General features: G+C 40.6%; 1 protein-coding gene across 2 annotated transcripts; it reads left to right on the forward strand.

The window, feature by feature from the left end:
- Positions 1–221: 221 nt before the first annotated feature.
- On the forward strand, positions 222–27,912 carry CALU (calumenin). Of its 2 annotated transcripts, none has more exons than XM_036426355.2 (7): positions 222–353; positions 11,069–11,300; positions 17,753–17,946; positions 21,376–21,542; positions 22,235–22,295; positions 24,335–24,534; positions 25,584–27,912. In XM_036426355.2, the coding sequence occupies exons 2-7, from the start codon at positions 11,080–11,082 to the stop codon at positions 25,686–25,688; spliced, it is 948 nt and encodes a 315-aa protein (XP_036282248.1). In that variant the 5' UTR covers positions 222–353; positions 11,069–11,079; the 3' UTR covers positions 25,689–27,912. The 2 variants fall into 2 exon arrangements, with proteins under 2 accessions (XP_036282248.1, XP_036282256.1); XM_036426363.2 differs by lacking the exon at positions 17,753–17,946 and adding an exon at positions 18,019–18,212.
- Positions 27,913–27,997: the final 85 nt, after the last annotated feature.

A 27,997-nucleotide genomic window follows, 5' to 3' on the forward strand; every position in this document is an offset into this window, starting at 1 on the left:
CGCGGAGGCCGGCGGCCGCGCCCACACGTCGCCCGGAGCAGGGGCTGGGGCCGGTCGTCCCCGCAGGGCTCGGGACCAGTGCTGGCCGGGAATTCGGTCCACGCAGCTAGGCGCGCTGGCGGGGACGTGGCGCTTTCCAGCCAATCCCGGCTACTCTATGGTGGGGCCAATGGCTACCCGAGGAAGCCCTGCGTCAGCTGCGGGCTTGTTGTTTATTGGTCGGGAGGCCGCTGCCCAGGCGGCAGGGGCGGGGCGAGGGGCCGCTTCCGGTTAGGCGGTGCTGGCGCGCGCGAGCTGAGCCGGTGGGTGAGTGGCGGCTGCAGCAACCTCGGGCTGTGGTGCGAGGAGGAAAGGTGAGTCCCGGGGAGCGCCCCCCTTTCTCAGCGGCCTCGTGCATCTTCGCTTTCTTCTTGTCCTCAGGCTTCGCTCCCGGCGTCGCAGGGCCCTCCCTCGCCCCTGGCCTGTGTTTCTGCCAGTTGGGGGCGGTGGGGCCTGAGCCTTCGCGGACCCCGTGGCCCTTGGCGCGGAGGCCGCCGCTCCCCTCCAGCGCGCTCTGGGACCCGGGACTTTCCCGGCGAACTGCGGCTCGCGGCCCCAGGGCCTGGGGGGGGGGGGGGTACTGCTTTGTGCCTGGCTTGCCACGTCCTCGTCCCCGTCCTCTGGGCCCCGCGGCTCCCCGAGCCCTCGGACTAGAGGGCCACTCTGGTTGGTCTGAAGGTCAGAGGGCAGCCGGGCAGTGCCATGGCCACCGCTCCCTGCCACCTTCCCCTGCAGCCCGCTGGTGCCTGCCAACCTCTCCCCAAGGCCACATCCCGAGCGTGCGGCGCAGCTGCCAGGAAAGTCGCGTTCGCTGACTTTGAAGGTGTAGAAACAAGTGGGGAGAAGAAAGCATGAAGACAGTATGTGATTTAAAAAACAAAACAAAAGCGAGTCCTGAAGTTTTAAAGAAAAGCCCAATGTTTCGAACTCCCATGTTTAGCTGCATACTTCGGTCAGCCACGGAGAAGGAAGGGGGTTTTGAAAGCTTTAATTTAAAAAATATATATATTAATTTATTGATTTCAGAGAGATAGGAGCGAGAGAGAGAAACATCAGTGATGAGAGAGAATCATTGATGGGCTGTCTCCTGCTCTCACACACACACACACACACACACACACACACCCCACTGAGGATCCAGCCGGAAACCCAGGCATGTGCCCTTGGCTGGAATCGAACCTGGGACTCTCGAGTCCGCAGGCTGACGCTCTATCCACTGAGCCAAACCGGTTAGGGCAGTTTGCAGTTTTGAAAGCTGCTTTTATATCAAGGCAAAAGCTCCTTGGGTCTCCTAATAAAACCTGAGGGTTTTCTGTCTCAATTCCTACGTGTCTTACTTAAGCTGGCAGGATAGTGTCTTTGAGAACTAAATTTCATTTACTCCCTGGCGTGGACCATACAGTCAACTTCAATAAATCGTTAATAAGGTTGCTGGGAGGTAGAAAACTGTCATCTCTGATAAATTAGTCTTTGTTGTAGGATGAGATTTGACCTGGGATGAAACTTATAACATAAGACAAGTACATGTTAGACCTCATTCAGTAGATTTTGTTAATTAAACACCGAACGGTGCCATCACCGAAGAGTTTGTGTAGCACTGTAGAGTGTGCACATGCCAGGGGCCATTTTGACATATGTGTACCCCTTCTATAATTTTTGTAACGCTGAGTACCCCTCGTACTCATGAGAATGTAGAATTAGGCGCAGCTAAGCACGGTGCAGTGCATATCCCCACCAAACTCCCGTGCAACGCGTACCCCCACCAAACTCTTCCTGCACCCCTAGGAGTACACGTACCACACTTTGGGAAACTGGTTTATAACATCATTGATGAGCCATACAAAACTATCAGCTTAAAAATTAGCCTGCTGTATTTGGTCAAATATTTAGTTAGCTCACCTCTAATGACATGCCAGGGCCAGATCAAATGATTTCCCACCCCTTGTCCGAATAGATAACCTGTATATTGCATTTGTGTGTAGAGAGGATGTTTGCTTAGGCATAATCTGAGTTTTGCAGTGACTCAGGGGTCTTCAGCAGGATCCTTTTGAAAATCACGACTGATAGAACCATGAATTGACACAGATGAACTGAGTATGTCTGACTGGATGGTACTGATAGACAACTTTGAAATAAATTCATCGTCACTCTCGATATGATGTTTGCTTCCATTCATCCAGTGATGTGTCAAAAGATACTTATTGGTGGTATTTTAAATACATTGCACTGATTGTACAATAGATAATCAGTACGTTGATATTAACAGGTTTTTCTATACCATGGGTCTGCCAGGAATGATGGAATGACAGACGGGTAGCCAAGGGATAGCCATTGGAAATGCTTGCTAGGCCATAACATCCTAGATCCTCTATGGACTCTTAAACATAGCTGTTGCTGATGATGTAATTTATGTATTACAGTGCAGGCCAGCACTTTGCCTGTTGCTGGCTGATGGCCACATCCGGTAAGGGGAATTGGGGGTTGGGGAGCATCAACAAGCAGGAACAGCATTGCTGCCAAGTATCTACTGTCCAACTAATCCAGTAAAATGTATTTGTATAAAAGGTACAGATATTATAGTCGAGATTGTAAAGGGATCTTAATTTTTATTAGCTGAGCTCCCTGCCTTCCAAGAAGGTAGAATCTGTAGGGGAGTTAAAAAGACACTTAAAGTAGCCGCTGGCCACTGTGGTACATGCAAGTTTTGTAAAAGTTCATAGGACTTGGTACTGATCACTTCCAGTTGGAGTGATAATATGAGATAGGTCTTTTTAATCTAAGCCGAAAGGGGTTTGGCTCAGTGGATAGAGTGTCGGCCTGCGGACTGAAAGGTCCCGGGTTTGATTCCAGTCAAGGGCATGTACGTTGGTTGTGGGCACATCCCTAGTAGGGGGTGTGCAAGAGGCAGCTGATTGATGATTCTCTCTCATCGATGTTTCTAACTCTCTATCCCTCTCTCTTCCTCTCTATAAAAATCAATAAAATATATTTTAAAATTATTTATAGACGTTTGGCACTGAAGGGAGGTTGAACTATAATTATAAACAACCAAAATCTTAAGGACTTTATTCATGCTACACATGCATGCAAAATTACAAGTAGAAACCAAGGCTCTTGGCCCTACATTTTGCATAGCAGTCCTATGGGAATTAATGATGTATTGAAATTTTATCATCCAAAAGAAACTATTTCCCCCCAGAATTTCTAGAGCTTTTGTTATTAAAGAAATGTTTTAATTCTGTAGCCAGAAAAATTTAGTTTGTACTTAGTTGCTTTAGTTATAGAACTGTTGAAGCCTGATAATATTTTGTCATTCTCTAAAGCTTTTCTTCTACAGCCAAGTTTGCACTTTTAGGTACTTAACTGTCTTATAAATGTACTAGTAGCCTTGCGCACAAATCTGTGTGCCAGTAGCTCTCTGCCACCCTCCTGTAGCTCTCTGCCCACTGCCCTCCCGTAGCTCTCTGCCCACTGCCCTCCCTCATAGCTTGCTGCCCTGCCCCCTCCTGTAGCTCCCCCCCCTTGTAGTTCGCTGCCCCACCCTCCTGCAGATCTGTGATCCCGTTACACGGTTGGTCACTACACTTCACAGCGTAACGGATAATTAACATATTAGGTCTAGTAATAATTAATGTCGTTTTCTAATACTTTTTTAAATTGAATTTACAATATTTAAACAATACAACAAAATTTAATCAACAATATAGTTGCCGTTGTTTTCTACTACTGTGCCCAACGCTCAGGAAGCATTTTAATCCCTCTGTTGTAAAATTCTTGTGATTTTGATGCAAAAAATTCGGTCAATGCATTTTTGAGGCATACTTCATTATTAAATTTTTTTCCAAGAAGAAAGTTTTGCAAAGAACGAAACAAATGGTAATCGGAAGGGGCAATATCAGGAGAATATGCAGGTTGAGGGAGAACTTCCCATTCCAACTGGCGCAGTTTTTCAGCAGTGATTATTGCAGTATGCGGTCGTGCGTTATCGTGGTGAAGAATTACGCCCTTCCGATTAATCAGCGTGGGTTCTTTTTCTCTTAAAGCTTGGGCTAACCTTTCCAATTGGGCACTATACACTGCACTTGTAATGGTTTGGTTAGATGGTAGAAGTTCATAATGAAGAATTCATTTAAAATTCCACCAAACACACATCATCACTTTTTTCGCATGCAAGTCAGGTTTTGGCGTGGGCTGCGGAGCCTCATTTTTGTCCAACCATTGAGGCCGCCTTTTCAAATTAACATACAGCACCCATTCTTCATCTCCGGTAACAATTTGCTCTAAAAACGGCAAACGGTTTTGACGAGAGAGGAGCGAACTGCAAATTGTGACTCTTTGATTACGGTTGTTGTCGGTCAACTCATGAGGAACCCATTTTCCAAACTTTTGGACTTTGCCAAGTGCACGCAATTGGTTGGAAATTGTTTTTTGTGAACAATTTAAAGTTGTCGCAAGCTCTTGTTGGGTAATTTGAGGATTTTGCACCAAAAGAGCTTGAAGAGCTTCATGATCAAAATTGGACACACGGCCTCGACCACTCTTGTCATCTAACGAAAAATTTCCCTCGCGAAATTTCTCAAACCAACGCTGGCATTTTCTGGCGCTAACTGCATCTTGACCAAGAGCACTACAGATGTTTTTTGCAGCCTCACTTGCTTTTCTTCCTAATTTGGAACTCGTAAAGCATGCAGTGCCGAATATGCTCTTCATCCGCCATCTTCTTAGCCCTAGTTTTGCAACAAAAACCAAACCAAACACAAACTTTTTCAAGCAAAACTTGTTAATTGCACTTCACACGTTCTGTAGATACCACGTGTTTGAAGGTTATGTCAATACAAGTCAACGCCAAGCAAGATTTTAAACGAATGTTTAAAAACGACATTAATTATTACTAGACTCGATATTTATCTTATTATATAGGATGCCTTCACACAAATAATTAATTAGAATATACTAATGAACCAATGTAAGTTTGTTCTATCAAGGGAGAAACATTGAATAAATGGTTTATCATTATCGTTATCAAATCATGAAGGATAACATTACTACTTTAATGTGGTAATTCATTGGTGGTACTTGTCCCAAAGTTTGTAAATAATGTCAGGTTGGTTGGAGCATCATCCTGTACACTGAAAAGTCTCAGGTTTGATTTCCAGTCAGGGTACATACCCAGGTTATGGGTTCAATTTTCAGTTGTGGACCCATGTAGGAGGTAACTGTTAGATGTTTCTCTCTCTCTTCCTCTCCCTTTCTCTTTCGCTAAAATTAAAAAAAAAAAAAAAAAAAAAAAAAGACGACGATAACCAAATAGCTTTAATTTCTAGATTTCATAACCTGAGCCTTAGTATAGTTAGTAAATTGCTATCAGGCTGTTCTGTTCTCCCTCCCTTCTCCCAACCTCCAATCCACAATTGAAGTAGACACATAAGCAGTGAGATTCTGCTTTTCCTGCATTATAGAAGAATGCCGTTTTTCCCTGAATATCCAGCTCAGAGAACTGGAATTTTATCACCACACCCATTTCTCCCACTTGTTAACATTGAGCAATGGGTCTTTGGTCAACCAGAATAACTGTGAGATCACTCAGTGCTAATGTTCCTGAAACTGAATTTAATCCAGGGATCTAAATTTCCCTGAAACAATTTAAGTGTTCTGTGACCAACAGATTTTTACAAAAAATGACTTAGAAGAAGGAGAAATTACAAGATTTTAGAACTTTTAAGGAAATTTTTGAATGGATAAAGTAAACTGATTCTTAAGGTTCATTGTTGATATTGAAAGAAAATCAAACTTATGTCATTAATCTTATAAATTTACTGGAACAATTCATGAAAATAACTTTCAGAAGAAAATTATTGGTGGCATACTGTAAAAGGATGACAGTTATATATTTTCTAGCCCTTTTGTTCGTGTCTTATCACAGCATTATCCAGTAGAAATCCTATCCAATAAAGAGTAATATGCAAATTGACTGTCACTCCAATGCACAAGATAGCTGCCCCCATGTGGTCAAAGATCCTGCCTCCATGTTGACATAAGATGGCTGCCACAAGATGGCCAGCAGGGGCAGGCAGTTGGGAGGGACCAGGCCTGCAAGGGAGGGCAGTTGGGGGCAATCAAGCCTATAGGGAAGGGCAGTTGGGGGTTGGGGGGGGGGGCCACGATGACCCAGGCCTGCAGGAGAGGGCAGTTAGGTGTGACCAGGCCTGCAAGGGAGGGCAGTTGTACATCCTTTGATGGGTCCCAGATTGGAGAGGGTACAGGCTGGACTGAGGGACACCCCCGCCCCATGCACAGATTTTGTATAATATAAACCACATGTTTAGTTTTAAATTTTTATGTAAAAATTTAAAACATGAAAATAATTTAATAAATAATACAAAATAACATTTATTAAAAAATAAAGTACAGTATAACACTTATATCACATCTTAAATTACACTAGCCATGTTTTTTATATATTTTTATTGACTTCAGAGAGGAGGGAGAGGGATAGAGAGAAACATCAATGATGAAAGAGAATCATTGATCAGTTGTCTTCTACACCCCCACCCCCCAACCGGGGACTGAGTCTGAAACCTGGACATATGCCATGACTTCCTGGTTCATAGTTGGACCCTCAACCATGGAGCCACACTGGCTGGACTGCACTAGCTACATTTTAAATGCTTAGTAGCCACATATAGCTAGAAGGTACTGTTCTGGGCAGTGCAAGCCTAGAATTTTTTTTTTTTTTTAATTTTTTTTTTTAGTATTTTATTGATTTTTTTTTACAGAGGAAGGGAGAGGTATAGAGAGCTAGAAACATCGATGAGAGAGAAACATTGACCAGCCACTTCCCGCACACCCCCCACCGGGGATATGCCTGCAACCAATGTACATGCCTTTGACCGGAATCAAACCTGGGACCTTTCAGTCTGCAGACCGATGCTCTATCCACTGAGCCAAACCAGTTTCGGCGATTTTTTTTTTTTTTTTTTTTTTTTTAAGAGAAAAGATTAAACTTTACCCTTGGTGAGGGAGGAACAGAATTTTAGAGAGAACAACATAGGTCATTTGAGAAATGGGAGATGGGAAGATGCATTTTTCACAATCATTGAATTACCTACTAGATCATGTGGTAAAAGCTTATAAAGCAAGTCCTTCGTTTATGTATGTCATGTTTTCCTAATAACCTGCTATCCATTGATGTGTAGCTGTGATGATGGGAGAGGAGCTTTCTATCATTTGGTTGAAAAGAGAAAGATGCTTCAGAAATAACTGTAGTTCTTCAGATGCCTGTGTGAAAAGTGATTTTGTACTCTTCTTACATGTTCCCACAAAAATATCTTGTCTTGGGAGATATACTTTGTTTCTGCTTGAACATTTTTATATGTATACTAGAGGGCCAGTGCATGAAACATTTGGAGTTTGCAAGAGTTGTTATAGTATTTTATTGGGGGGATATAATTAATCATTTATAAGATGTTCCTAAAAGTTAAGTCCCTTTATTAATAGGTATAAGGAAAACCCTCTGTTGCAATGACTTGATTCTGTAAACCTGTAATATTATAGATATTGTTTGGATATATCACAAAATAGCAACCATATATGTATAATTTATTACTTGTCTCTAAAGAGGTTTATTTTTCTAAGGAATTATTAGTAGTTTAAGATGGAAGTTTTATTTTGCCCTTAAAGACATATTTAATGTTTAAGAGAGTCATTAAATCTCTTAATTTTCTTTTAATTGTTCTACTGATTTGATTGATCAGTTGAATTATTGAAGGTAGGCTGGAGTGTTATTATGGAGTGTGTTGTACTTTAAAAATAGTGTTTTTGTCCTAAGAATAGGTAGATATTTCCTTCAGCTTGCTTTCTATAATCTGGAAAAATGGCTTGAAAATGTTTGCTTGCTATCTAATATTGAAGAGTTTTTATTATAGTCTTTAAAAAGTAATACACATAAAAAGGTAATATACACTGAGTGGCCAGATTATTATGATCTCTGAACGTATAATAATCTGGCCACTTAGTGTATGTATATGTGTGTGTGTGTGTGTGTGTGTGTGTGTGTGTGTGAATTCATGCACGGGTGGGGGCCAGCCAGCCTAGCCAGGGGGAGGGGACATGGGCGGTTGGCCGGCCTGCCTGCTGGTTGAACTCCTGTCAAGGGGACAATTTGCAAATTAGCCTTTTATTATATAGGATATACACTGAGTGGCCAGATTATTACGCGGTCAGAGATCATAATAATCTGGCCACTCATTGTATATGAGTGTGTGCTCATTAGGAAAAAATAAACAACTCAACAGAATACAGTATTAAAGTTCACTCCAGCCCTGGCGGAGTAGCTCAGTTGGTTAGACTCGCAGGCGTCTTCAAACTACGGCCCGCGGGCCACATGCGGCCCGCAGAGGAGTCTGATCCGGCCCGCCAGGTTTTTTGGGCAGTGAGCGCAGCCGAGGTGTTACAGTAGGAATTAGTAGTTCATATAGTCCAGCCCTCCAGCTCTCTGAGGGACCGTGATCTGGCCCCCACTTTAAAAAGTTTGAGGATGCCTGCGAGTCTAAATCATTCTCTTTTTTTTTTTTTTTTTTAATATACTTTATTGATTTCTTACAGAGAGGAAGAGAGAGGGACAGAGTGTTAGAAGCATCGATGAGAGAGAATCATCTGTCAGCTGCCTCTTACACACCCCCTACTGGGGATGTGCCTGCAACCAAGGTGCATGCCCTTGACCGGAATCGAACCTGGGACCTTTCAGTCCGCAGGCCGGCTCTATCCACTGAGCCAAAAACGGTTTCGGCTAAATCATTCTTTATTTCACTTAAAGTATGCTTAATTTCTGACTGGTCCTTTTTCATTTCTTTGAAATCCAAAGATCCTTGAAATTCTCACTTGAAGCTCAACCACCAAGCCACACCAGCCAACCCTGTTTGTCATTTGTTTATTTGTTTTAATTTTTATTGTTGAAATTATTACACGTTTTCCCTTTTTTCTCCCATGGACCTACACCCCCTTGGTGGCAGGGGGGAGGGAGGGCGACCTTGCTAGCGGTTTTCAACCTGTGGTTGCCACCCACAGGTTGAGAACTGCTGCTGCTGTAGAGCCTAAGACCATCAGAAAACACAGATATTTACATTATGATTCATTAACAGTAGCAAAATTACAGTTATGAAGTAGCAACGAAAATAATTTTATGGTTGGGGTCACCACAACATGAAGAACTGTATTAAAGAGTCGCGGCATTAGAAAGATTGAGAACCACTGTTCTAGAGGCTATAGACGTTAGTAACCAAGGTGTTGGCTCTAGGGGAGGATCCTTCCTTTCCTCTTTCTAGCTTCTAGTTTCTTCACTTGTAGATGCATCACTCCAATCTGTGTCTCTTTTTATAACATGGTATTCTCTTTGTGTAACTTTGTTAGATCAGTCATTGGATTAGATAGAGCCCATCCTAATCCAATATGACCTCATCTTAACTTGATTACATCTGCAAAGATCCTATTTCCAAATAAAGTCACATTTGTATGTACCAGGGATTAGGTAGGACTTCAGCATATTTTAGGGAAATGCAATTCACCACAATAAGCCTCATGCCTAATAATCACCTATCCATCTAGGAAGGGAGCCATTGATCATAAAGGGAAATGAGTAAGACATAATGTGAAATTGCAAAAATTTATTCTCATTGCAGGAGAAAAGCATTCAGAATTGGTGTTCTGATGAAGATTTAGTTAAAATAGGAAAGCTTGGGAAAATCTTCCCCCTTGATTTTTAATTTTACAGTTTTTTTCTCAAATTTTACAGTATAATATCTCTGGACAGTTGTGTGGGGTATCTATAGAGTGTGCCAAACAGGTTTCCTGAAGTTTCTCTGCAATTTTTTGGTCACATTTTTCAATAAAGTGTTCAGCCTGGTGCTTTTAGTATCACCCGTGACTGAAGAGATTTTGATGGTATGGAGAAGGGCCTTGGAATTGGTAACTTTGAACAGTATTTCAGGTGGTCCTTATGCCTGGGAACTTTTGGGAAACGCAATATATATGGCGAAAAAGCAGTTATTCATCACTGTACCATCTGAATGGTTTGATCTTTGAAAGGGATTTAAGATTAAGTCTGGATATGGGAGATGGCTTGGTGCTATAGGCCAAGGACACTGCAAATATTTCATTACAGAATCATCTGAAAAACCTTTAAAACTACAATGCCTAGATTCAATTTCAGAGGTTCTAATTCAATAGGGAAAATTTTTTCAAAACTCTCTAGGTGATTCTAATAACCAGCCTGGTTTGAAGACCAGACCATTAATATAATACAAAAAGTAAAGTATTGGAGTCATTATGTCTAAATTTAAATCTTGGTTCTTTCACTTTTAAATTTTATGAACTTGGGCAAAATGATTAATGTTCTTTGGTGTTTTTAATTTTTACTTAGTTTTTTTTTATTGATTTAAATTTTTATTTTTTAATGTGTTTTATTAATTTTAGAGAGAGAAACATCAGTGATGAGAGAGAATCATCGATCAGCTGCCTCCTGATCGATGTCACCCACTAGAGAACGAGCCACACTGACCAGGGCACTTGGGTGTTTTTTAAAGGGAGACTACTTACAAGGTATAATTCCTTGTAAGTCTACAAATTAGATGAAGGAAATTGGTGAAAATTTCTCATCCTAAAACTGGAAAGTCTAATATTCTATTGTACTTATTTTATGGATAAATGGTAATATTTGAGGTTATAGCAAATCAATAATAACTAGGTGTGAGCTTTTTAATTAAGCATACCACCTTTTGCCCTAACCAGTTTGGCTCAGTGGATAAAGCATCGACCTGCAGACTCAAGGGTCCCAGGTTCGATTCCGATCAAGGGCATGTACTTTGGGTGCAGGCACATCCCCAGTAGGTGTGCAGGAGGCAGCTGTTTCTCCCATCGATATTTCAAACTCTATCCCTCTCCCTTCCTATCTATAAAAAAAATCAATAATATATATATATTTGTTAAAAAGGAATACCACCTCTTGAATTAACCACCTTTCTTTCTCTTTAAGATCTGATTACCATGGACCTGCGACAGTTTCTTATGTGCCTGTTCCTGTGCACAGTCTTTGCCTTGAGCAAACCCACAGAAAAGAAGGACCGTGTGCATCATGAACCTCAGCTCAGCGACAAGGTTCACAATGATGCTCAGAGTTTTGATTATGACCATGATGCCTTCTTGGGTGCTGAAGAAGCAAAGACCTTTGATCAGCTGACACCAGAAGAGAGCAAGGAAAGACTTGGGTAAGGTGTCAGTCCTCAGGGGGCTGGTTTGGATATTGACATTTCTTTATAAATCAATTCATTTTTTTCTCACTGACTCAGTCAACCAGTAAAGCTTTGTTGAACTACATTTTATGAAAGCTAATCACAGACTTGCTACCACTAAAATGTAATTAACATTTGCTCTTATACATTTCTCCATTGAATAGCTATTTTTACCTCATCTGTAAAGCAAAGACATTTTTGCATAAAAGTACCAAATATTAAAAGGCTCAGCTTATCCCAAAGGAACATTATCTGATAGGGTGGCTTCTCATCCTTACCTTTTTTAATTTTTAAAACCTTTCCTGACCTATTGCCCAAGCCAAGTGTTTTGAGTGGCTAATAAAATGCAAATTAAACCTCTGGACTAATTTCTCTAAAATTTATTGTTTCCTAGAGTGTCCCTCGCCCTCTTTGTTTTCAATCTCAGATATTAGCTTAATTAAAAACAACTTTTTAGAAGATAGTAAAGGTAATGGTCTTAATGTTAGATATGAGTTGCTGTTTCAGTAACAGCAGGCCATGGCGCTCTCAGCCAGTGTCTTTGTACTTAAACCCTTGATTTTGGTAGAGTCCCAGTGGATTATTTCTAACTGAGGATCTGAGAATGTCTTTTGGCTCTTCCAAAGCCTTACTTTTTAATGAAATGCAGGTTAATTTAATGAGCATTTGCTCCTTAATGATCATAGTGGTGTTACTTTCTGAATTATATTCAGGAGATTTGTTGGAAAGTTGTACCACATAGAAACTCCCAAAAATAGTTTGTTGTCATGGCTAGTGCCATGATTAGGAGACATTATATGGTTTGTTTTGAGTGATACTTCAGGATAAACTTATTTTATTCTTTCTACAATATTTCTTTTTATTGAGAGAGAGAGAGAGGGAGGGAGGGAGGGAGGGAGGGAGGGAGGGAGGGAGGGAGGGAGGGAGGGAGGGAGGGAGGGAGGGAGGGAGGGAGGGAGGGAGGGAGAGAGAAGCATCAATGAAAGAGAAACATCATCAATTGGCTGCCTCCTGCACACCTCCTACAGGGGATGGAGCCTGCAACCCCAGGCATGTGCCCTAACTGGGAACCATGACTTCTTGGTTCCTGAGTCACACCAGCTGGGCTACAATATTTTATTCTTTTTCCCCCCTCTCTCTCTTTTTCAACAATATTTTATTCTTAAACACTAAGAGAAAGCAAAAGATTGTTCTATGTAGAATGAGAAACTGTCCTAAAACACTTGAAAGTAGATAAAGAGCACAAATAATATTAAAGAGTCAGTTTTCTATTAGGTTGCTTTTCTAGCTTTGAGAGACCATGGTCACTTTTAATTTTAATCTTATAAATGTGCTAACATTTCTGGCTGAAAATAGAACTGCATGAGGGAATTCTCATTCTTCATGTCTTGCCTACTAATGTGCATGCCCAACCCACATTTTGTCTGCACATATTTCTCTGCAGAATTACTCTTAAATAATGAAAGCCCTTCGGTTAGTGTCAGTCAGGCCCTATGAAGGGAGTAGAATAGCTCTATTAGCAGCTTTCAGTAGAGAGAACAATTTTTTTTTGTCATCAGTGAATATCAAAACACATGAGCAGACTCCATTTTTGTTTGAATAAGATCATACTTTTTCTGGAATGTATGAAAGAGTCAAGTACTGTTTGCTTTTCCCAAATTTTGGAAATAATGACAAATATTCCCAGTTCATAAGGTAACATACTATTAGAAACAATAATTCCTGGTGAACTTTTTTATTTTTTAACTTATTCACTGTGGCATTTCTAAACATTGTTTTGGTAGGTGACTATACACCAGACGTTGGAAACAACAGATTCCCCTCTTCCATCTATTATAGAAGGCAAGTAATTATTAGGAGACAAGATTATTGTTCATACCTGTAGTTATAAAAATTCACTTTTTTTTTTTAATCCTCACCTGAGGATATGGTTTTATTGATTTTTTAAAATTGTTTTTATCTTTTTCTTTTCTTTTTTTTCTTTTTAGCGAGAGAGTGAAACATCAATAGGTTGCTCCTATACATGCCCCAAAGGGGGATCATATCTGCAACCTACGTATGTGCCCTGATTGGGAATTGAACCCCAACCTTTTAGTTTTGGGAACAATGCTCTAACCAACTGAGCCACCTGGCCAGGGCAAAAGTCACAGCTACTATTTGTAGTTAATCCTCACCTGAGAAATTTTTTCCCATTGGACTTTTTTTTTTTTTTTTTTTTTTTTGAGAGTGGAAGGGAGTTACGAGGGAGGGGGAAAGAGAGAAAAACATCGATGTGAGAGAGTTACATCAATTGGTTGCCTCTTGCACTCGGGGGATCAAACCCACAACCCTTCCTTCAGTTTGAGGGCTAATGCTCTAACCACTAAGAAAAACCGGCCCTGTCTAAACTGGTTTGGCTCAGTGGATAAGACTCAAGGGTCCCAGGTTTGATTCCGGTCAAGGGCATGTACCTTGGTTGTGGACACATCCCCAGTAGAGGGTGTGCAGGAGACAGCTGATCGATGTTTCTCTCTCATTGATGTTTCTAACTATTTATTCCTCTCTGTAAAAAATTAATAAAATATATTAAAGAAAGAAAGAAAAAGAAAAACCGGCCAGGGCTTCACTACTATTTTTAAATCTTTAGTAGTAATAGCTACTAAAGAATTTTAAAACAAAGTTTTAAATTCCTTTTTTTATTAAGAATGCTGACAAATACTACACTTTTTCTGTATGTGTTATATTTTCAACCTCACTCCCCCACCCCAAGAAGTCTAAATTTTCATTTAAGTGTCCTTCAGATGAAGATTTATTTGTTTTGTGTGTGTCTTTTAAACATTTTATTTTACTTTTAAGATTTTTATTTTTTAATATATTTTATTGATTTCAGAGAGAGAGGGAGGGAGAGATAGAAACATCAATTTTGAAAGAGAATTATTGATTGGCTGCCTCGTGCACACCTCACACTGAGGATTGAGCCTATAACCCAAGCATGTGCCCTGACTGGTAATTGAATAGTGACCTCCTGGTTCAAAGGTCAACGAAGAACCACTGAGCCACCATGGCCCAACTATTCTTAATACTTCTATGGCCTCTTGGAACAGTAGACTGAAGCCAATAAAATTAGCTGGCCCAAATGGGTCAAGGATGGAGCTGGGGAGCTTGACATTTATTTATTTGTTTATTTGTTCATTCATTCATTCATTCCATCATCATCTACCCCCTATACCATCTTTGTCTCTTTTCAGAAAACGGTTGCCAACCACTGTATTAAAAACTGGTAGTTCTGTTGAAATAAATAGAATGACATTCAGCCAACTTCAATGAGAAAAGCCCATCTTGAATAGTTACATATTTTTGTAAAATCTTAGTGGTCCTTCTTTTTAGGCCTATTTATTATAACTTATAATGGCTTAAAATCTTTTGGGAGCCCTGGCTGGAGTTTCTTAGTGATTCGAGTATTAGCCCATGCACTGAAGGGTCTCGGGTTCAATTCCTGGTCAAGAGTACATATCTGGGTTGCAGATTTGATCCCAGGCCCAAGGGGGGGCAAGTGCAGGAGGCAACCAATCAATCTCTCTCTCCTTCCTCCCTCTCTCCCACTCTAAAAATCAGTGGGCCCTAGCTGGTTTGGCTCAGTGGATAGAGCATCGACCTGTGAACTGAAGGGTCCCAGGTTTGATTCCAGTCAAGGGCACATGCCCGGATTACCCACTCGATCCCCAGTAGGGGGTGTGCAGGAGGCAGCCAATCAATGATTCTCTCTCATCATTGATGTTCCTGTCTCTCCTCCCTTCCTCTCTGAAATAAATAAAAATATGTTTAAAACAGAAAAATCGATGGAGCCCAGCTGGCATGGCTCAGTGGTTGGGCTTCCTAAACAGGGCACAGGCCGGATTGCAGGCTCAATCCCCGGAGTGGGGTATGCAGGAGGCAGACAATGATTCTCTCTCAATGATGTTTCTATTGCTCCCTTCCTCTCCGAAATCAACTTAAAAATTTTTTTATAAATAAAAATCAATGGAAAAATATGCTCAGGTGAGGATTAATAAAACAAAAATAAATTTCTTTTGGGAACGGAAGGGGCAACATTGCAAATAATTTTTTTTGTCCTATGCCCATGTAGATAAAGGAGAGTATTTAAGAGATGGCTTCTTACTGCTTTACCTTTTGCTGATTTAACATTTTAAATCAAAAGCTACAAGATTACACATTCTATGAAGGAAAATGCTTATTAATAATAGGATGTAAGTTATGCCTAACACCCTATCAATATCAGTATGAGTCTTCTCATAGTGACACTCATACGTGATTCTAATCACTTTCCGGTGTATTCATGAAATGGGAAAAGACATTATTTGCTACCAACTGACAGTCTTTTTCAATCCCGCGTTTAATAGAGCATAAGAAAATGCCGTGGTTTCAAATCTGCTAAGAGTTTTGATTTAAAGTTCCTGTTCTAGCCCTGGCCAGTGCGGCTCAGTTGGTCGGAGCATTGACTTGTACAACAAAAAGGTTATGGGTTCGATTCCAGATCAGGGCACATATCCAGGTTGCAGATTCAAACTCCAGTCAGGGTGTGTATGGAAGGCAACTGGTTGATGTTTCTCACTTTCTCCCTCTCCTTTCCTCTCTTTCTGAAACCAGTAAGAACATATCATCAGGTGAGGATTAAAAACAAAAAGTGTCAAGTTCTTTTTCCAAACTGGGCCACTTACTTGTGTGACTTTACATGTTATTTTAGCTTCTGTGAATAGTTGATTGTATCTTTAAACTGAAGTTTTCATATGCACATGTTTTGAAATCCTTAAATTAAGATAACAGATCTAGTGAAAAGAAGCTCAGGAAGGGCAAAGTATATTGATTTTTTTTAAGTAAATCTTTAGTGCTCAGATTATTACAATTGTTTCTCCTTTTTCCCCCTCATAGCTCCCTTCCACCGTATATTGATTTTTCAGCTTTGTAATTTTTCTTTATCATGTGCATGCTAACCCTCTCAGCTTATTAACATTCTCATAATCATATGCATTCTTTCCACATTATTTCCTGTGTTCTCTGTTTTTGTGGTTATATATAGAAATCCAGTATGACATCTACATATATAAAGAGGTAATGTGCACATTAGGCTGGGACTCCGTAACGAGTCACGACCAGACAGGAGGAGGTTGCACACACAGGTGAGGCCCAGAGCGGAGACAGACAGGCCTGGCAGCTCGGGCAGCCCTGGAGCAGACACCAGCAGGGGGACCAGGGGGTCCTGCAAGCCAGGCGAGGGTCCCAACCCCCCCATGGGGTGCCTCCTCACATGGCAGGAGGCGGGACGCCTCCTCGCATAATTTCAATTGTGTGCTGGGCCTTTAGTAGCATGTAATAAGCTGCTGGCCATTTTTTAGAATGAGCTTGCTTCTGTCTTTGTGTACCTGTTTGGTTTTGTTTTTTTCAATAATTTTTAAAATATATATTTTTATTGATTTCAGAAAAGACGGAAGAGGGAGAAAGAAACATCAGTGATGACAGAATAATTGATAAGCTGCCTCCTGCATGGCCCCACATTGGGATTGAGCACACAACCCAGGCATGTGCCCTAACCTGGAATCAAACCATGACCTCCCAGTTCATAGGTTGACACTCAACCACTGAGCCATGCCAGACGGGATTAAACAATTTTGATTGAGGTATAAGTGATCTCAGAACTATTCTTGATAGCATTAATTTTTTAACAAGTGGTTTTTTGTTTTTTTTAAGGAGCTGAATGTTTTTGTTTTATTTTTTAAGTATATTTTATTGATATTTTACAGAGAGTAAGGGAGAGGGAGAGAGAGTTAGAAACATCGATGAGAGAGAAACACTGAGCAGCTGCCTCCTGCACACCTCCTACTGGGGATGTGCCTGAAACCAAGGTACATGCCCTTGACCAGAATAGAACCTGGGACCCTTCAGTCCATAGGCTGACACCCACCCACTGAGCCAAACCAGTTTTGGCAGGAGTCGAATGTTTTAAAGCCTGGTTTAAAGTTTTGAAGTTTTAGAAAACCATGCCAAGAAATTGTTGTGATTATATACCAAGAAATTGTGATTCTCCTAAAAGCAATAAAAAATATTTGCATGTTGCTTGATACAAAGAGTAAAGATGGGAATGGATATTCACTCCTGAATCCTGACCATCATCTGAGACCTATCTCTAGAGAGAGAGATGGGGTTTGCTTTTGGATCCAAGCGAATCAGCCATGGACTATACTTGGCTTTATCCAGGTGACTCATTACAAACCAGTAACGGGTCACTTAAGAGAAAGATTTCAGTTGCCTATTGGCAGTTTTGAGGACAATTTTTATTTCCATGCTTTAATCTTGGGCAACAACATCTGTTGTCACAGCACACACCTGGCTAAGGAAACCCAGAGCCTTGTGTCCTTTTAACCTTTTGCTGGATTTCTCTACGTTTTCTACAGAAAGATTGTAAGTAAAATAGATGGCGACAAGGACGGGTTTGTCACTGTGGATGAGCTCAAAGACTGGATTAAATTTGCTCAAAAGCGCTGGATTTACGAGGATGTAGAGCGACAGTGGAAGGGGCATGACCTCAATGAGGACGGCCTCGTTTCCTGGGAGGAATATAAAAATGCCACCTACGGCTACGTCTTAGGTAGGTCCCTACCACCTGGGGGAAAAGCCTTGTGGAACTGGCACCTTGAAACGTAACTGTTTTGTCTTGTAGAATGATTGTAGATAAAATAGACGTGGATAAAGATGGGTTTGTGACGGAGGGGGAGCTGAAATCCTGGATTAAGCATGCCCAGAAGAAATACATATATGACAATGTTGAAAACCAATGGCAGGAGTTTGATTTGAATCAAGACGGCTTAATCTCCTGGGATGAGTACAGGAACGTGACTTATGGCACTTACCTGGGTAAGGGGCAAGATGTCAGCCTGGCAGAACCCATGGTCTTGAGTCAAAAAAACAAATGGGTCACGCAGTGCAGGGAAGGAAGAACTGTTTACCTTCACTAGCTCACTGCTGAGCTGATTTCCCTTTATTTTATTAATTTTAAATTAGTATACTGTGTATTTTTTAAAATTTGTTTAATTTTGGTTTTTGAAGGTCTGGAGTCTTCTACATCTTTAGCATTTTATTTATTTACTTATTTTTAAATATATTTTTTTTACAGAAAGGAAGGGAGAAGGAGAGAGAGTTAGAAACATCGATGAGAGAGAAACATCGATCAGCTGCCTCCTGCACACCCCCTACTGGGGATGTGCCTGCAACCAAGGTACATGCCCTTGACTGGAATCGAACCTGGGGACCTTTCAGTCTGCAGGCCTATGCTCTGTCCACTGAGCCTAACCGGTAGGGCCATCTTTCGCATTTTAGATATACATGTACCATGTTTTCTTTCTGTCATCCCTCAAAGAAACCGTGTTAGATCTTGTTTAAAAGGCTGCATTGTTCCAACAATACAAAAAAAAAAAAGGCTTTGATATTTCTCTTCACATGGTCACATTAAGGTGTTGGACCTGAAACTCAAACCAAATTAGATTCCTTTATAACTGGTGAAAATTGGAGGAAAATGAGTCTTTCCTTAATAAGATCAACCACAGCTTTCCTTGATAAAATTTAACTATTTCAGTATGCCTGCTTACTGAAGTTTAGAAATAAAAAATTCCCATTTGTTTTCTCTAGCACATGAGTTTATCAGCCTGCTTTGCAAATGCTTCAAGGCAAATAAATGATTTTGATTGCTTTCTGATTTTTTATTTTGATTTGATTTTGATGATTTGGTAGCTTGTGTGCTTGTCTACCTGTTAGTAACTTTCTTATACTTAATACACTTTCCTGCTACTGAATGCTAGGTGGCGATCTTACTGAGTTGATGAGGGTGTTTCTGTTACTGAGATTCCCCTATTGTACATGGCTGCAATTGAGACAGGAATGTATAAATATTCCTTCTTGCATTTTTATCTCAAAAACTAGACACATTTCTGCATTGAAGCAGGTGTTTTCCACCTCTGACATTGAGTGTTTAACGGTCTGTTTCCCCCACTAGATAGCCAGCTGTCCGTGTTAATTACAGGACCGCATGCATTTCTAGTGAAGAGATTTTTATTTCTGTGTTGGCTTGTTCTCATTCCTGAGACTAAAGTGGCAGTCTCTTTCCAAGCTTGACACTTCGCCAAGAACCAAACATAGATTTCACCCAATTAAGAACACGTGTACTAAAAAGTCAGGGCAGATGGAGAGGCATTCGTGCTTCTTTCTTTCTGGCCGGCACCCAACATGCTCCTGATTTATTTGGAATTAATTATAAATACAAAACAAAGGGCAGGCTGTTGGTGATCTAAACAGAATGGTGTGCTAATAAATCTTAGCTCAGACCTAGGCACTCAGTGGCTGCCCAGAATTATCTTAAACTCTTTGTATGATTATGTGCATAAAAATCTGTTGAGAGCTCTGTTAGCTCACAGGGCAAATGATTCGATGTAATGGGCATTTCTCCTGACTGAGGCTGCATAAGCTGAAGCACTAGTGGAGAAGCAATGTCTTTATAAGGCATCTTTTCCAGGAGGCAAGCGGGTGGGCAGTACCCAGGGGATAATGAGTTGTCTTACAGAAGTGCTGAGGAGTGTTTCGCCAGTATGTTCTTGATTCCGTTTAGAGTTCAGGTAAAATCATCTTAGCTTTTAATTAAAAACTCTTGAAATGAATCTGCTTTCCACCAAAGGACCAGGAACACTATCTCTGCCACAAGTAAAATATGAAAAACAAAGATCCGCCATGCCTATAACAAAACTAGATCAAGAGCCTACCCAAAGCTGTGAGCAGGCTGGTACTTAGGACAGATACAGCACCCCGAGTGTGGTGCTTAGGCACAGGAGTTTAGTCTTTGGGGGGAAAAAATGTCAAAAAACAGGAAGTTTATGTCTTCCTTTTTCATCCTTATGTATGTGCACGTTTACAGCCTTCTTGATTACAATCACCATGTTTTTTACTCTATGGAGAAGGACTCTAGCTGAGAATCTAGTCTTAATGTAAGTTGTCTTGTTTATGCTATGTAAAACATTATGATAGTAAAACATTACTAAATGTTTAGTATATGAGAAAAGTAATATTTTTCTTTAAGCCTATTCATAGCTTTGAATATACACATATATGGTCCCCAAAATCTCACGATTCAATAAACTCTTACTGAGTTTTGACACTCAGCAAAGAATAAAGCTTCAAGCTGCTCTCTCAAAATAGAGCAATAGTCTTTTTTTTTTTTTTTTAACATTTCTTAAAGTATGGATAGATTGAACTATAGTGTTAAAAGTTAGCAGTGTGATATTAAAGGGGCCCCATGTGTCTTTTTATAAAACTAGTACCAGATCTTTTTTATTTGGTCAGTATGTTACAGGAATAATCATTCCTCACATTTTAATGTAGTGTCTTACTTTCAAAGAGGTGATGTTCTATTCTTGAATCCAAGTGGCCTATAATGGGAAAGAAGATCTTTGATATCTAGCTTCTTAGTTGGGGCCTGCCTACTGTTTAATAAAAATAGCAATAGCTAACATTTATTGGAGGCCAACTATCTGCCAGGCATCTATATTTATTTGCTCATTTAAACTTCAATAGTCCTGTGGGGCTGGAACCATTATCATCTTCATTTTACAGATGAGTAGATTGAAGCACTGTTAGGTTACTTGCCCAAGGTCACACAGCTGGGAAGTGTGGATTCAAGTTTGGTTCCAAACCCAGAGTGTATGACTTTAGAATCATCACTGCACCTCAGACATAACTGGAAAACTCAAGTCCCCACACAGCCTCAACCCCCAGTAACTGAAGAATTATGTGGTGGGTTACGTAGCCCAGGAGCCAGAGCTCCATGTTGAATGGCAAATATTTACATTTGATTTAGACCTGACTTTGATTACCAATACTGAATGAATGTCTCTCCTGCTGCAATTGATCTGTGTAATCAAGAGGTATTTCTTCATTATTTGGTCTATCTTTCTTGGAAATTGATTCCCCAGCCCACACATTTTCACACTTTTTGGAAGTCTTATAAGATTTAACCTAAATTTTTGTTTTTTAGATGACCCAGACCCTGATGATGGATTTAACTATAAACAGATGATGGTTAGAGATGAACGGAGGTTTAAAATGGCAGACAAGGATGGAGACCTCATTGCCACAAAGGAGGAATTCACAGCTTTCCTGCACCCTGAGGAGTATGATTACATGAAAGATATAGTAGTACAGGTGGGTGACAGCAAAGATTCTCAATAGAAATGTGGTTTCTGTTTGCTACTTACACGTCTTTCCCTTTTCCTCTGTGTTTAGAAGAATGACTTGCTATACAAGTGTTAGCCAGCTTGAGTCCAGGCTCTGACACTGTTTTTCTAAGATCAAGTCATTTTCTTGAGTGCCTTAGCCTTTCTCTTTAGTATGACAGTATTTATCATCAGATAATGTATTTTGCCATTTTATTATTGGTTTTTAAGCATGAGAAAAAATCCTATATTTTAAAATATCCCATGACCAGTAATCAGGTTCTGAGTAATAACAATATTGAATAGTTCTCACTGAAAGCAGTTACCAGTAAAACATAGATTGTAGCTATAGATATACTCAATGATCACACCTGTTAGTATGACTTCTGTATGACTAGGACCAACAGATCATCATGGGCTTGGTAGATAGTTCATTATTAAGCAATGCCAGTGTTCCTTCAAGAAGACTCATAGTTTTTTTAGGTTGAAACATAAAACACTGATAATATTTTATTATTTTCCTATGAGAAAAACAGCAGTTTTATATGGTTTAGCCAAATCCATACATTTACATATAAGCATGAACATACATGTATGTGTGTTTATGGATGATGAATAATTGCCTAAACAAATTGTTCCTTATACTACTTTAATAGTCTTTTCCTAATCTCTCCTATCTAGGAAACAATGGAGGATATAGATAAGAATGCTGATGGTTTCATTGATCTAGAAGAATATATTGGTAAGTTCTCTTAAGAAGCTGAGAAGCTTTGGAAAATATATGTTCACCCATAGAGACAATTTACCCCATTGGTCAACTTTTAGCACATTAAGCCAGACCAGTGGGAGGAATTAGGGGTATGGTAAAGTATTTGTAACAGTACTGTCCATTCAAAATGTAAATGTGAGCCACATACGTAATTTTAGCTTTTTCATAGCCATATGAAAAGAGCCCTGGCCCCTTCAGCTCTCTTGGTTGAGCAATGTCCCATGCACTGAGAGGCTGCTGGTTCAATTCCCGGTCAGGGCACATGCCCTTGTTTCGGACTCATCCCCAGTCAGGCGAGCAGGATGCAGCCAATAAATGTTTTCCTCATATCAATGTTCCTCTTTCCTTCCCTGCCCCTCCCCACCCCTTCCCACCCCCCCACCTCCCCCCCCCCCACACACACACCTCTCAAATCAGTAAAAACAGCCGTGGCTCATTTGGCTCAGTGGATAGAGCATTGGCCTGTGGATTGAAGTGTCCCAGGTTCGATATGGTCAAGGGTATATACCAGGTTGCAGGCTCAGTCCTGGGATGGAGGGAGGCGGGGGCGCGCATGTGCAGGAGTCAGCCGGCCAATCAGTGATTCTCTCTCATCATTGGTGTTTCTATTTCTCCCTCCTTTCTATTCTGAATTCAGTAAAAGTATATTTTAAGAAACAAAAGCATATTTAAAAAAATAAACAGAGAAAGTTAATTTCAATAATATTTTATGTAACCAAATATTATAATCTCAATATAATATAATCATAAACTATTGAGGGTTTTTGTTTTTCATACTAAGTCTTTAAAAGTGTATTTCACACAGCACATCTCAGTTAGGACCAGCCACATTTCAAGTCCTCGATAGTCACATGTAGCCAGTGGCTACCATTACAGGCCAGCACTGAGATAGTACATTCCGGATGCCCTGTGGAAGTGACACTGAAGAGTTGAGGGAACCTAGACTGGCATAAGGAAACCCAGGAGAAGAAGATAGGAAATAGAATAAAAGAGAGGTGGATGAATGAGACGGATGAATAAGGGGTCAGGATTCCTCGTTTTGCTTTAGAGCCTTTTGTTTTCACTGTTCAATTCAGATTTTCCATTTTGGTTCGCTTTTTAATCCTCACTCGAGGGTATTTTTCCATTGATTTCTTAGAGTAGAAGAGAGAGGGAAAGACAGAGAGAAATATCAATGTGAGAAAAACACATTGATTGGTTGCCTCCTGCATGCTCCCTGATGGACCTGGACTGGGAGGACCCTGCAACCGAAGTACATGCCCTTGACCAGAATTGAACCTAGCACCATTCAATCCACATGCCAACTCTCTATTTATTGAGCCAAACTAGCTAGGGCTATTTGTGCCCTTTTAAAAAAATACATGTTTTTATTGCTTTCAGAGAAGAAGGGAGAAGAGTGAGAGAGAGGAGAGAGAGAAACATCCGCACAGTGGAAATAAATGCCTCTGTGCATTTACTGAGCCCGTTTCCCCACTGGGGAACTGAGCCCACAACCCAGGCATGTGCCTTGACTGGGAATGGAACCGTGACCTAGTTCATAGATCAGTGCTCAACTACTGAGCCATACGACTAGGCCAGTGGTCGTCAAACTGCGGCTCGCGAGCCACATGCGGCTCTTTGGCCCCTTGAGTGTGGCTCTTCCACAAAATACCACCGTGTGGGCGTGCACGTACAGTGCGATTGAAACTGTGGCACATGCGCAGAAGTCGTTTTTCAGCTCTCAAAAGAAATTTCAGTCGTTGTACTGTTGATATTTGGCTCTGCTGACTAATGAATTTGCCAACCACTGGGCTAGGCAATGTTTTTTTGTTTATTTTGTTTTTAAGATAAGGACTCTTTGCTTTCATATCACTCAATAATTGGAAATATTCTTGTTGCAAAGTCACTTAAGATTCAGGAAAATACCTTGTTTTCTAAGTTCTCTAAAATACTGCTGTTAGCTTCCACATTAGCATGGAGCAGTTGTGGGAAAAAGGCAAACCCGTCTTTTCTATGTATGTCTGTGCACATAGGTGACATGTACAGCCATGATGGAAATGCTGATGAACCAGAATGGGTAAAGACAGAGAGAGAACAATTTGTTGAGTTTCGAGATAAGAACCGAGATGGAAAGATGGACAAGGAAGAGACCAAAGACTGGATTCTCCCTTCAGATTATGATCATGCAGAAGCAGAAGCCAGGCACCTAGTCTATGAGTCAGACCAAAATAAGGTAAGTCTGGCCAGGCCCCAACAATCTAGCAGTGATGGAAGTCTATTTATAGGGGATTGACTAAAAAATCCCGATTAAGGTCCATAAAGCATTTGCAGTCTTAATTAATCTAAGTTGGTAATTAAAAGCTTACAGGGCAGCACTAGCTATCTGATCTCATTTTAGAAGTCCCTTTGCCCAGTGTACATAGCATTGGAGGCGTTTAGCTTCAGAAGAGAACCTCCGTGTATAGCCTCTGCCAGCGTGTATCATCTGCTCTCTGGGTCCCCAGGAATCTTTCCTTTTCACTTTGTTCTTTTACCAGTTACAGATTCATTTTGCCTACTCAAAGCTGGTTATTTCCTTCTTAAATCAAAGATGCTTTTTAGAATTAAGTTCTTAGTAATATGTTATAAGTAAACTTTTTCTGGAGCCTGTTAATGTTGTCCTTAATCAATTATCTGAGGTATTTGGTTCATTAAAAGAGTGGTGTTACTTATCTAAATTTAGGGATTTTTAGTATCTGAACATTCTTTTTATCTAGGCTAATCTTCAGTTTCAAAAGCAGTTTCTTGTCATGAAGCATTTTTAAGGGTCAGTCTGTTTTGAGGTCTTCTCAGTCACTTCAGTAGCCAGGTGCTGTGACCTGTGAGGTTTTTAAGAAAAAGGAACTCATGCAATCATCCCTTGGGAATGTGGCCTAGATAATTTTTTAGATGGTATCTGAGCCTTCGTTTGGGGTTGTGTCTGGAATCTGATTGGTAGCTGGAACATAATGGAGGTGCGGACTGCTTGAAGTATTTCACCCAGTTCTTTACTGTCTACCCTTATCTCTAGCGCTGAGTTATTGAGCTTTACTATTTCTAGCCTTCCACTTTTAACTTTCTTGATAAGAAAAAGGTATTGTTCGTGTGTGTGCACAGGTCGGGGCGGAAGGTATAGTTCACATATCATTCACTGGGAATTAGGATCTTAAATCTTGCCAAACCACTATTGATTCTTCTAGAGTAGTGTTTCTAAATTTAGGATGGGAAATATATCTGCCTCAATTCACTGTTCTCTGATTTCAGGATGGCAAGCTCACCAAGGAGGAGATTGTTGACAAGTACGATTTGTTTGTGGGCAGCCAGGCCACAGATTTTGGTGAAGCCTTAGTCCGGCACGATGAGTTCTGAGCTGCAGACAGAGGAACCCACGTTTCTTCAAAAAATAATTTATTTTTACAGCTTCTGGTTTCACATGAAATTGTTTGCGCTACTGAGACTGTTATTACAAACTTTTTAAGACATGAGAAAACATAACGAAAACCATCCCGTCCCCATTCCTTCTTCTTTCTAAGGGACAGGAGGAAAACTGCTTCTGAGGAACAACTAATTAGTACACTTGTGTTTGTAGATTTACACTTTGTATTATGTATAACATGGTGTTTTATTTTTGTATTTGTTCTTTGATTGGGAGTATGATATGCAGGATTAAGATCCTCAACTCATAGGCAAAAATTACCCTTCACTCTTTCTCAACTCTTACCATGTAATTTTTATAATTCTGACTTAACTAATTTTTTAAGCCTGAGATTATTAAGAAATGTTTGGAAGAGAGGAAAAAGAAAAAATATACCCCACTCTTTATATCTAGAAAGATGATAATCTTCCCTATTGGAAGGTGTATTTCATCAATAGAAGGGGCCATATGTTTTATTCAGTTGCTACAGGTCCAGCAACTGTTTGTGGCATTATCTGGGCAAGGACAAATTCCTGTGCTGTAAGAAAACTTGGCTCAATTTGATTTTATTCATCCTTTTTTTTTCCTTCCCTGTATGACTAGCTGTTTGCTAATTTTGTCAAGCACAGGTGTGGTAGGAAGAGTACGAATGTGATCTTTTTGCAGAGCTATAAATAGGAACTGGAAAACTAAAGGACAAATACAAGTGTTTTTAGGGCACACGGTTTTGTCTGCAAGTGCATCTGTCGAAGTGCTCGGGACTGTCTTGCCTATTGAATCACTGTAAGTGCCCCATTTGGCTCCTGTTTCCCCAGATGTTCCCAGGAGTTAATTTTGCTTTCACTGCAGTTAAAATGTGCTGCTTTCCAATCATGTCATTGAAAGTGCCTTTAACAAGAGAAAGGATCACTGAATGAGGACTTTCTTAAGAAACCCTAAGATAAAGAGAAGATTGTTTGGACCACCTTATATGAAAGCTTAGAGCCCCCCAATGTAGTGGGGATTTTTTTCTTCTTCTTCTCTTTCAGACAGTGGTTAAATAGCAGTATTAGTGTTGCAGTGTTTTTATTTTGTGGGCCGGTTTCTAAAAACCACATGCTGCTGAATTTACCAGAGATCCTCATACCTCAGAATGCTAACCACTTACCACCAGGCCGTGTCTGTGTCAACTAGAGAGCTTGAGTCAGACTCGAAGCTGAGAGGCCTGCAGAGAGGGCTCTTGGGTTTGAGGACCGTTGCTTACCCTTCCTGCCTCTCACCAATCACTCCCTATTCCCCCCCCACCCGCCGCCAAACGAAAAGCTTATCTTGGATCAACAGATTGCCAGTCCTTATCAGAGAGACCTTGTAGAAAGAGCTGAAGAAGCCGGCCCCTGTTTCCCACTCACTCTACCCTGTTTTACATAACACCAACTGTCTTTTTGGTCCCTTCTAGCAGATGGACCTCTTGAGAGAATTTATTGTATTCCAAGTTTTTAGCCCTCAGGTTACTAAGATAAATATATATATATATATCTAACCTTTATTATTTCACATATCTTTCTGGATAATATTTGGGTGGTGCTGGGTGATTATTATAACCTGAACTTAGGTGTATCCTTTGGTCTTCCGTGATCATGTTGAGGTGGGCTACTTGGCCTGGTGAAAAGCCAGATATCCTGTAACTTCACCCCAGCCTTTGCATTGAGCTCTTGAGAGTAGATATACTCTTTTAAGTTTAATCCCCATATAAGGGGCATGGAAATTCTCTGCCTTCCAGATCCCCCATTTTTCTTGTTAAGACCAGAGATCACTAATAGTGCCACCAATCCTGGCTTCGGTAGAGCACATCGGGACTGGCAGGAGAGCCTCGCAGCTCACAGGGCAGAGACCCCAGGCCTATGTTACAGTCACACAGAAAGCAAACCTTCAGCTGCTGAGACAGCAACTGCTGGCTGCTCAGCAGCAAGCATTGTACTCAAATCTCCAATGGTCCTCTTGGATTATTTTTTTGTTGTTGTTTGTTTAAATCAAGCCTGGGGCTGGTGGACAGTCGCTGCACACCCATATTGTATGTCCTGTGAGTGCTAGCTCTCTTGAATTTGAATGTTGGTTATTTTTTATAGAGTGTAAACCAAGTTTTATATTCTATAATGCAAACAGGTACCTATCTGTTTCTAAATAAAACTGTTTACATTCGTTGTGGAGTATGTGTCGCCTTTATTCGCTTAAAAAATAGAATGCTTGCTCAGAATTGAGTGCTCTAAAATGTCAGAGAAGGAGC

This window comes from Pipistrellus kuhlii, unplaced genomic scaffold, assembly GCF_014108245.1.
Source record: "Pipistrellus kuhlii isolate mPipKuh1 unplaced genomic scaffold, mPipKuh1.p scaffold_m20_p_10, whole genome shotgun sequence".
In the NCBI taxonomy this organism is placed as follows: domain Eukaryota; kingdom Metazoa; phylum Chordata; class Mammalia; order Chiroptera; family Vespertilionidae; genus Pipistrellus; species Pipistrellus kuhlii.

What these genes read in the sequence shown, in the direction of transcription:
- CALU (XM_036426355.2), top strand. Translation starts at nt 11,080, where the DNA reads ATGGACCTGCGACAGTTTCTTATGTGCCTGTTCCTGTGCACAGTCTTT. An exon ending in CACCTACGGCTACGTCTTAG is followed by an intron (nt 17,947 to 21,375) that starts GTAGGTCCCTAC and finishes TTTGTTTTTTAG; the next exon opens with ATGACCCAGACCCTGATGAT. An exon ending in ATGAGTCAGACCAAAATAAG is followed by an intron (nt 24,535 to 25,583) that starts GTAAGTCTGGCC and finishes CTCTGATTTCAG; the next exon opens with GATGGCAAGCTCACCAAGGA.